The sequence below is a fragment of the Siniperca chuatsi genome, linkage group LG7, assembly GCF_020085105.1.
Source record: "Siniperca chuatsi isolate FFG_IHB_CAS linkage group LG7, ASM2008510v1, whole genome shotgun sequence".
In the NCBI taxonomy this organism is placed as follows: Eukaryota; Metazoa; Chordata; class Actinopteri; order Centrarchiformes; family Sinipercidae; genus Siniperca; species Siniperca chuatsi.
In genome coordinates this window covers 13,530,114-13,541,018 of record NC_058048.1, presented here as the reverse complement: position 1 = coordinate 13,541,018, position 10,905 = coordinate 13,530,114, and the positions used below count along the sequence as shown (strand labels likewise).

General features: G+C 39.7%; 1 protein-coding gene across 2 annotated transcripts; it reads right to left on the bottom strand.

Moving 5' to 3' along the window:
• Positions 1 to 56: 56 nt before the first annotated feature.
• Positions 57 to 7,732, bottom strand: taf15 (TAF15 RNA polymerase II, TATA box binding protein (TBP)-associated factor). 2 transcript variants are annotated; one of them, XM_044201499.1, is made up of 16 exons: positions 7,580 to 7,732; positions 6,806 to 6,830; positions 6,600 to 6,633; positions 6,401 to 6,479; positions 5,885 to 5,942; positions 5,445 to 5,587; positions 5,137 to 5,311; positions 3,221 to 3,255; positions 2,631 to 2,663; positions 2,188 to 2,297; positions 1,831 to 1,960; positions 1,623 to 1,739; positions 1,417 to 1,486; positions 1,198 to 1,286; positions 947 to 1,085; positions 57 to 536 (listed from the first exon to the last, which is right to left on the bottom strand). In XM_044201499.1, exons 1-16 carry the CDS (start codon positions 7,587 to 7,589, stop codon positions 497 to 499), a joined length of 1,287 nt encoding a protein of 428 aa, XP_044057434.1. In that variant the 5' UTR covers positions 7,590 to 7,732; the 3' UTR covers positions 57 to 496. The 2 variants fall into 2 exon arrangements, with proteins under 2 accessions (XP_044057434.1, XP_044057433.1); XM_044201498.1 differs by having other exon boundaries at positions 5,137 to 5,314; positions 7,580 to 7,730.
• Positions 7,733 to 10,905: the final 3,173 nt, after the last annotated feature.

The window sequence follows — 10,905 nt, the reverse complement described above, 5'->3', positions numbered from 1 at the left end:
TAGTGTTGAGTTAATGGTCTTAAATGATGGGTATAAACTCACACAAAGCACAGACAAAAGATCACGGTTTTTTTTTAATATCATTTTGAAGAAAAAACAAACAGAACCGAAGTAAAACATTTTATTCCGTTCATACAAAAACAAAAAAGGTACGAAGTCTACCTCACAAAACATCTGCAACTAGAATTTGAGAGAAAATTAAAAAGATGTACAAAGAAATAAAACAAAAAAAGCAGAGAAAAAAAAAACCCTAAACATTTGACCACATAACAGTGCCAATCAGCCTGGAAGTCCCTTCACAATAGCTCAACACATCCTTCCCCTCACTCACAGATGAATAGTAATAGTTGGGATGCACTGGCTACAAAAAAAAGGTACACAAATCAGAATGTCTGATCCATCACCTTCCCCAATCCTTTCCCACCCAGTTTTCCCAAACTAAACCCTCCCTCCATGGCGAACTCAAGGGCTGGAATGGTTTCCATCTGCTCAACGCTTAGTATGGCCTTTCTCTTCTGTCGTCTCTGCGGTCACCCCTGCAGGGAAAAAACACAAGAGATGTCCGTTACCAGCTGTATTTTGATTCTCATTCACGCACATCTTCGCTTTTTAAATCTGTAAATGAATAACATCATTTGGAGATTTTAACCCCCCCCCCCCAACACAAAATGGTACTGTATCATTTCCTGTGACTATATAATAGTATGCTGGTTTCTTGTATAATAATTCCTGCAAAAACAGTATACTATAGAAGGACTGGTATGTAGTACATAATGTGAAACAAGCTACAGATTCAGAATTTGTTGACGAATCTCAGGCAGACTACGCCCTCTTCTGGTCATACACTCAAACTACATCAGCAAAGAACCACAGACCATGCAGGTACATCTTGGAGGTCAGCTTTCATGTAAAATGTTAATGCAAAAAACAATAGGCTTTAACCAACCTTCCTCCCATTTTGTAGCCCCCTCCGAATCCTCCGCCACCACCTCCTCCGTAGCCTCCACGGTCTCCCCCACGGAAACCTCCACGGCCTCTGAAGCCACCACCTCTGTCACCGCCATAACCACCTCTGCTTCCACGATCTGCAAACAGTCACAACAATGTCAGTAAAACAAGAATGGGGAGACATATGAACAGATAGTAGGGAAGCTGCAGAGCAACTTTCTCCAGTATTAATCAAGTTAAAGCGCTCACCTCCACCTCCAAATCCTCCATCTCCTGGTTTGGGTGTGCCACACTTGTTACACTCTTGTCGCCGTGCAAAATTCATGTTGCCACAGGAGCTGAGGACAGAAATCAGACATTTTATACACAAAATATCAACCTCACAAATGGGGCCAAATGAGCCCCCTCTGCTGTAAATTAATGTTATTTAAAAATCACATAAAAAGCATTACATGCACTCATACAAACCTGTTGGGACAGGGCCAGTCTCCCCCCTTAATATCAAAGCTGGGTCCTCCACCACCACGACCTCTGAATCCTAACAGCAACATACAACAACAACTGGTCAAAAACTTCTGAACTGCAACATTAACACCAGCACTTCAATTTATGTCGAAACTAGATATTTGATATGTTTGCTATCTGAGCCCTGGGACAGCTCGAGCAATACCCACCTCCTCCTCCTCGTCCCCCTCTTCCACCTCCTCCACCTATTCCTCCTCCTCTCTGTGTGAACTCAGCTCTGCGGGTGGCAAATGATACTTTGATGGGTTTGCCATTGAACTCCTTGCCTGAAGTGAAGACAGCATATCAATTAGAGGGACACTGAATGATGCGAGTACGAGTGATTAGAGAATTTGAAAGACATGCTGGCAATCTTACCATCAAACCAATCAATAGCAGCTTTAGCAGAGGGCGGGTCATCAAATGACACTGTAGCTTCTCCCTTTGGTTGACCGGTGGCCTTGTCAGAGTAGATGTTGATCATTAGTTGGCCCGTCTTCTTGTTCACCTGAAAGCACAAAATGAACACAGGATTCTCAGTGCTCACAGGGAACTAAATTTTAAAAGTGACTGGTTCAAAGGATTAAGAGAAAAAAATAAAACCTAATGTCACATTAAAATAAGCTAGAGATGCATTCAGAAAGTTGTATGGTGACAGACATTGGCTGTTTAAGTCATCAGGATACATGTTAGTGTAATTTAAATTGACAACTTGCCAAGAGACTAATTCAATACCTTGATGATACCAATTTGCTTGAAGAAGTCGCCGACTTCCTGAACTGTGGCATCTTCTCCCAGTCCCTGGACAAAAATGGTGTTGTTGTCAGAGTTGTCCTGCTCACCAGCTGCGGAAGAGATGAGTGGAGAGAAGACGTCAGCAATGACTGTTTATGGAGATCATTCAGGGGGGATTTATTGTGTCCCCCAGACAGGTAGAGATAGACATTTAACAAAAATAAAATTGTATCTATATGGGAAAACATTGCAGCATTCATCTAAGTTATGAAGTTAGGGCACATCAAACTCTTCCCAACTGGCATGTGCCATCAAGCAATTACAAAGGGGGATATCGACATTCTGGTATGAGATAACAGTGACTGGACAGATTTTGAATTAGGGCCGACTGATCAGTACAAACCTTGGTTATTTAATCATGTGACGCTCAAAGACAGACTTACCTGGTTCATCCCTTGAGCCGTAGTCTCGAGAGCCTGTAAAACAGAAGAGAGGATGGAAGAGAAGACTTGAGCAAGGAATCTTAAAAAAACTTTCCGCACTGTTTCACACAAATTACTATAAACTTCATCCCTATCAATGCATAATGATACCAAGAAAATTAAACAATGTCCATGTTTACAGCTCTCTGATGGGTGTTTTCATACCGTTGCACCGCATACCAACACCTTTCAACAAGAACAGAAGTGTTCTGTTTTTCTTGAGCTTACACCAGAAATGAAAACCACCAAAATGTCTCCAGTTTTATAAAGTTTTCCTTCTTCGTCCTGGGAACACCTTTGTCATTTATAATCAGCCCTCGTCTTCATGCAACAATACCATTATTTTACAACTCAGGCTCCATGTTCTTTACCATATCTGAAGTCATTTATGAGAAATCCTGCTAAGAATAATAGGTGGAGTCCCTTGGGATCTGGACATGAAAATGGTGGCATTCACTTTGTTTTTTGTTTTTTTAATCCCCCTCTTTTCTTTTTTGCTAACTCAAGTTCTTTCCTCCCCCACCGACACAGTTCTGATGCTCGTCACTTACCACCGTAATTTTTGTAGCCACCACGGTCACCACCTCTGCAGAGGAAAAATTGGAGATATGATGGCTTTTCCTTTGTCCCAACTGAGAGCTCAAAGCTCCCCTACATCCCCATCAGTATGCACTCCTGCCAGGGTGTGCGACTATGGTGGAAATGTCTCACACGAGGAATACGTTAGTCTTTGACATTAGAGATCAATGAACAGACGACTAGGCAAGCTCTGACTGAACAATCAGGCAGACGAGTGAAGACAATGATTACATGTCACTGGGTCACCATTTACAAAGAATTTGGTACTTATTACATGACCAGATTGGATACCAAGAGCTGGAAAACCAGCTGAATTTGTTTTGTTAACATTAAAAGCCAAATTGGTGTGAAGGGGTGTAGCAACTAATAAACAATCTTCCACTGAGTGCGTTTATGAGATCCTTTAACTGAGGTCCAAGTTTTAGTTCAATCTCTCTCAACACCTGTAGTATAAAATGTAGATCCATGTTAACACAACACACATGTTCTCCATTGTCAATTACACAATACTTGAATGAAACCTGTTGAATGTGAAGCAGCTGAAGATGTAGCTCCAGGTCTAAGGGCATCGTTTCAGTAGTTTCCATTGTTCAAAAACTATTGCGTGGTCCTCCGAGCACAAGAAATACATCAAAATTGAGTTTCTGGCAACTGAAAAAGTATGGCTGCTGGAGATTTATCTTTGATTTTAAAAAAAAATTAAAAAATTAAAAGAAAGCACAAAAACAAATTCCTCACTGTTTAGATCAAGGTCAAATGACAAAATGTGACAAAAGTTCTTGCATGAATAAAGATCTTTCACTGGTTTATGGATAGATATAATGTAGAACAGACAGAAGACATTGTTGTGCCCGTTGGCTTCACAGTGTTACCTGGTGGACCAACATGTGGAGCTTTTAAGATCGTACCGAAGTCGGTGTCCAAAAAATGCCAAACGCATATTTTTTGCTCTCCTCACAAACACGGGCAGATGGGTACCTTAGCTAGGATCTATCCTCAAAAACCGAGACATGCTACTTTTCCTAAAGTCCTAAAAAAAGGACGCATTTACAATGGTGGAAAAGATTTATCATAGTATGCGTCTCAGTGTGGACCACATGCTTTTCATGCTAAGAAAACAGTTGTGCTGCTGCATTGTTCTCCTTACATAACACCTGTTTAGGTAGAGCTCTTAATTTTGTCAATATTTCACTTAATACTATACAGCCTCTGAAAATGACACGTGGTGTCCCTTGCTGATAGAAAAAAAAGCAAATGTTCTGTTGCAAAATGGACAACACCCGTCCCAATGTCTGGGATATGGCTGCACAACCGGGTCTCTGGTGCCTTTAAAGCTCCTATTTGTGCAGGCATGTTCGTCGTCATTTCTTTTTTCTTTTTTTAAAAGACCCCATTAATAATAATAATAATAATAATAATAATAACAACAACAACAACAAGTAGATCCTCAGCGGGACAAACAACTAATCTCTAACTTCTACTTAACCACCACTTACTAGTGTGAGCACCCATCACTTGATCTCAACAGCAATGTGGATTTATCACCAGGGTGTCTCTTATGTAAAAAAGAGGTGAATCAGGTTTTGGAAGAAGAAAAAATAAAAAATTCTGACAAGGTTCAGGCACCTGGAGCACAATGCAGTGGGGTGGTGAATATTACCTATGTGATCTGCGACAACTTTGGATGAATCTGGGCTTTTGGGGGGGTGCAAACAAAAAACGACATTACCAGAGTTTAGGGATCTGCAGCACAAAGCAGATGAGTGGTGAAAATCATCTATGTGGATAGTTTGTAGTTGATGAGTGATGATGTGTTGACTGACAAGTCATGTCTCAGATTTCACAGTGTATAGAGGTACCTTGGGGGTAGTGGCACTATGCAACTTACCCCATACCAGGAGGTCCACCTCTTCCGCCACGGTCGTATCCACCACGGTCATATCCACTACCGCGGTCATAACTGCCACGGTCATAACCACCACGGCCTCGGCCTCTGTAGCCCCCTCCTTCTGCACGGTCTCCTTGTTCACGTCCAAACCTCGCGCCCTGACCACCACTTTCACCTGCTGCAAAGAAAGATTTACTGAGTAACCACTCGATTGGACTTATAAGACAGCACATTTGTGGCAAATTTGTAGATGCTTATAGAATGCAGATGTAGTCTCTAGATTAAATTTAAAATCCAATTATTTGTACCTTCACTCCATCTTCCATAGCTGCCAGCACCTTGCCCTTGGCTACCATAAGAGCTTTGCTGTCCATAGCTGTCTGCTCCTTGCCCCTGGCCACCATAGGAACCTTGCTGACCATAAGACGACGACGACGACTTGTCGCCATACCTTGAAGTGGTTTTAGCAAAATCATTACTGTTAGCACAACAGAGATGCCAAATACTTGAATCCATCAATGAGTTGCTTTCATCAGGCAGGTAAGACAAGCAGTTAAATCAAAAAGTGTATCAGTTTTGTATTATACTGTCTAATGATACTCAAATTGTTGTATGTTAGAATTTTAAATATTATACACCTTAATGTTACTGAGACATTAAGGAGGCACAGAATGTAAGTGAGAATCATTTTGCACATACAAAATCGAACAACTTAAGGTCACTGAACAACGTGATATTGGCGTCTTACCCAGATGAGTCCTGTCCGTAAGTACCATAGCTCTGAGGCTGAGACTGGCCATAACTGTCTAAAAATACAGAGATGAGAAAATTCACAAAACTGAGAAACATCAAACCAATCAGTTAAATCAATTGTCTTATGGTCTAAGATGCAATAAATCTAATCAAAATGATATTTCTAAACTAAAATGCATCTTGAATTCTTGTGACTTTTCTGTGGGTGGTGTATTTTATTCATACCAAGAATTGTAATCCACAATATCTCCATGTGATCTGATACTGTTGTCTTAATTATGACTATCAAGTCACTCTGGAATGCCTTGCCACCTCATAAATCTAACAAATTTCATTAACCGAACAGTTCCCCTTTCGGGGCAAGAATCTCACAGCTAGGTTGAGCTAATAAAGATTAAGTTTTAGGTGAGAATTTAACAAATTAAAGAGAGGCATCTGTGCAATGTACAGTGGTTTTCCCAATCACCGCTGTTCTGCAAAAGGTCTTATATTAAAAAGATATATACCATACCTTGTGTTGCGCCTTGCTGTCCATAGCCACTGTAACTCTGTTCCCCATAAGAGCCACTGCCATTTCCTTGACCATAACCCTGTCAGCCAGGAAAAAATTAAATAAAAAAAAACTTAGCTTATAATGCAATAGCAAAAACTGATCTAAATCATAATGCCTACAGCTAACAGGCTGATAGTAATTTCGGGAAGGGTCTTACCTGCCCACTCTGCTGACCGCCATAGGATCCATAGCTACAGACACACGAGAGAATTAGTTAGCTTCCGATTTTAGGTGCATTAAAAACACTTATGTGGCACGGTTATATGTTAAACACGCTTTGAAAAAGAGTGTGTACACAGGCTCATCTATATAAACACACACAGAGACAGAATTAATGTGAGGCTTGTATATTTTTAACGTTACCTTTGTGAACCACCGTATCCCGAATCTGAAAGAGAAACAAATCGGTGGTTAAACGGTTTAAAGGTTGCTCGAAAGAACTACAGCGTGTTAAAGATCAAGGTGACTAAGCAGTTATCGATGCACTACTAGCTTGAAGGCAGGGTTAGTTCCTTCAGCAGGACAGCTAGCTAACTTGCACGCAAACAGGCCCTTCACCACGCCAGTAAAAATGGCGGTCATTTACTCTTGGCGTGGGCTAAATCGTGAAACGGGACAAACTACCACAGGTTTGTAAATACTGCCCATCCTCGGCACCGTTTGCTTTACAACAACCGGTTTAAATGCAAATAAAGCCAACTTGTTTTAAAACTACATTTGTCCAGGTTGCGCAAAATGTTTATTGTTGAGCAGAGAAACAACAGCATCGGTATAAACAAAGACGTATTCATTTTCGCTAGCAGACAGCTTGGGCTAAGTTAGCTAGCCGCGACAAGGCCCTGCTCAGTCTGCTATATTTTCATATACTGACGTTGCGACGCAATTGTAGATATATATTTACAGTAGAGCGTGATCACAAAGTAATATTTGAAAAACACTTTACTCAAATAACCGATAACGCTAACTTGGTTCTGCTAATGAAATATGAGCTATGTTTCATGACATAGACGGAGCCCTTCTTCTGGCCTCGCGGTTGTGCGCTAATTTAGCTTCAATGCTATTTGACCCACTTTTCATTATCCACACAAAATCAATACAAACAAACTTGGCAAACAATCAAAAGACACTTTGACTTACCAGTGGCCATTTTGTGACGTTATATATATATAGTTTTAAAAAACAATGAAGTTTGTTTCTTCTGATTAGCTGATAAAAACCCTGGTTGACATCTACGCAGCGCCACAGAATTGAGCAGAACACACTGCGGCACTTCCCCTTATGCAGCTTCTTCTTCTGCCTGTTTGAACGGGCTGCTCGCGTTCACAGCTAAGTTATTATATCGCCACCTACTGTTTCAGAGTGTTAATGAGGAAAGAGTACCTAAAAAAAAAAATATATATATATATATATATATAAATACACCATGGCCTAACACTGTAATGTATTGTGAAATATTAAAATAAACCTCTATGCAGATTAAATACGTCACAAGGATAAATAATAAATAAAACTTTATTTATAGAGCACTTATCAAAACAAAGTACAAAGTGCCAGTTCACGTAAAATCAGGATATGCTTTCAGATAAAAATGTGTTTTGAGACGAGATTTAAACGAAGACACTGACTCAGACAACCTAATTTCTTCGGGCAAGTTGTTCCAGAGCCTCGGGGCCCTGATAGCAAAAGCTCTGTCCCCCTTAGTTTTCATCCTGGACTCAGGAACAGACAGGAGACCCCTGCTTGAAGATCTCAAACTACGTGAAGGTGATTACAAGGTCTAAAATATAATCTGGAGCCAGGCCATGAAGAGCCTTAAAAGTAATCAACAAGATCTTAAAATCAATCCTAAAACCAACAGGGAGCCAGTGTAAAGAGGCTAAAACAGGTGTTATGTGGTCATACTTCTTGGTCCTGGTTAACAGCCTAGCAGCTGAGTTTTGTACAGTCTGCAGTCGTGTCAGAGCTTTTTGATTAAGACAAGTGAACAGGCTGTTACAATAATCAAGGCGTGAGGAGATAAAAGCATGCACAACAGTTTCTGCATCACTAAGATTTAAAATAGATCGGATTTTTGCAATGTTTCTGAGGTGATAGAAACATGATTGGACAAGATTAGTGATATGTTGCTCAAAACATAAATTGCTATCAAACAGGACACCAAGATTTCGTGCAACAGGCTTGATATGTTGTGACAGGTTACCAGTGGATAGCAGTATTTGTTTAGTGATGTGTTGGGACCCAATAACAAGGATTTCAGTTTTATTTGAGTTGAGCTGAAGAAAATTTATCGACATCCAATTTTTTATGTCAGACAGGCAGTCCTGCAGAGAACTCAGCATACTAAGGTCAATGGGCTTGACAGGGAGGTACAACTGTGTGTCATCCGCATAACAATGAAAAGAAATACCATGTCTGCGGATTACATCACCCAAGGGAAGCATGTATAAGGAGAACAATATTGGTCCCAGAACTGAACCTTGAGGCACACCATACTTGATATGGGAAAAGGATGACTTGAAGTTATTAATGCTAACACAGAATTTCCTATTGGACAGATAAGATGCGAACCAGTCTAGTGCAGTTCCAGATATGCCCACCCAGTGCCTCAGTCTGTCTAAAAGAATGCCATGATCAATTGTATCAAAGGCAGCACTTATGTCCAACAGCACAGGATCTGCATCAATTCGAGATTTACATTTATATATCATAGACATATAAAATAAGATGAGTTAGGATATGATAAGAATCAGAATCAGCTTTATTGGCCAGGTTTGTGTACACATACAAGGAATTTGACTGAGTTTTTCGTTGCTCTCTATGTACATACACAGAAATAGACAAAAAACAACAACAGCAACATTTGTAAATAGTAAGACAATTAGTGCAATGGTGCAGAGTGCAAATGGTGCTGAAATAAATATGATTAATGTAACAAGTTGCTTTATATACATGAGGTAGGTGGATATGGCAGTATAAACAGTATGTACAACGTGTGTAGATTAAAAGAGTGATAATAGTTACATAAACAATGAGATTTACAGGTCCAGTGGATGTTTTTGTCAGGGGTTATTGCACAGGGATTGTTCCTGACACTATGTGTTCATCACATTGATGGCTTGAGGGTAGAAACTGTTCTTGTGTGCAGAGCTCTGTAGCGCCCACCAGAGGGGAGAAGCTGGAACAGGTTGTGATGGATCTGCAGTGGTGTTTCCTTTAAGCCTTTATTGATTAAAGCCTTTATTGATTAAATTCAAGTGTTGCAGCAGCACAAGTACAGAAATAGGTACAGATATACAAAGAGAGTAAAAAAGAAACAATTAGAAGTATAGAGAGAGGCAAGAGTGACATAGTTCCGTGATTAGTAGCAGCAAAATCAGCAAGGTAAAGAATATGTATACAGTGTACACCAGAATAATATATAATATGATTAAGTAATGATATATAGTGTTTGTATGTATTAATATAGAATACAATGTAAAAAAAACTGTGTACCATGTCAACATAATAAAAGTATAATATAAAGTGAAATGTAGTAATATTGTATAATATATAGTATAGTACAGCAATATAGCATAGAATGCAAAATATAATATAGTATGAGTATAGTATAGTATAATTTATGTAATAAATAAGTGTAATATTTAACAGAATATAGAAATCAGTCCAACAGCGAGACATTGGAGAGGGGGAGTAGTGTGAGTGTCCCGAGTGTGCCAGACACTTTTACTGACTGTAATGTATACAGCCTGATAATGGGAGAAATACACAATGCTTGTGTAAGATCATTGTATGCTTAGTGGTACAGTGTGTATATATTTTATGCGGGGGTTGATGATTGACACAGTGACTCCGAATGTACCTTGTGTATTTGCTTTTCCCTGAAGAAAAGAGAAATCACAAAAATATGTATATAATGTACACTAGATAACCATGTTGGTGAAATGGGACAAAAGCTTGGCTTTTTGTACAAAAACAGAAACAGCTACGTTCCCTCTGAGTGGTAGAAAGCGGGCTGTCGAAGCAGCGTTAAGCGATCAGTGTTTTACAGCTTTTTCATTGGCAGAATCCTAGAGGTGACTTATCTTTTTGTGGCCCATCTTTTTATTCATAAAAAGGGGGTTGAGGTCAATTTTTGGTACTTGCTCAAATGTGTGTGTGTCTGTACTTGTATTTATCATGTTATGGGGACAAAAATGTATTCACACAAACACACTGGATTCACCTCCTATTTGGGGAAACAAGCTGTGTCACACAAGGTAAATCATTACATTTTGGGTTGAGACTTTTGGTGTCGGTTAGGGTCCAATAAATGTGAGTCAATGTCATTGTCTGAAGTGACAAAAACAAGGTTGTGTGTGTGTGTGTGTGTGCATGATTGACCAGACCAAAACAGACCTTTTTCACAGAAAACTTTTTGACATGTCACAGAAGGAAAAGCACATGTGTAATTAGTAATTATATTA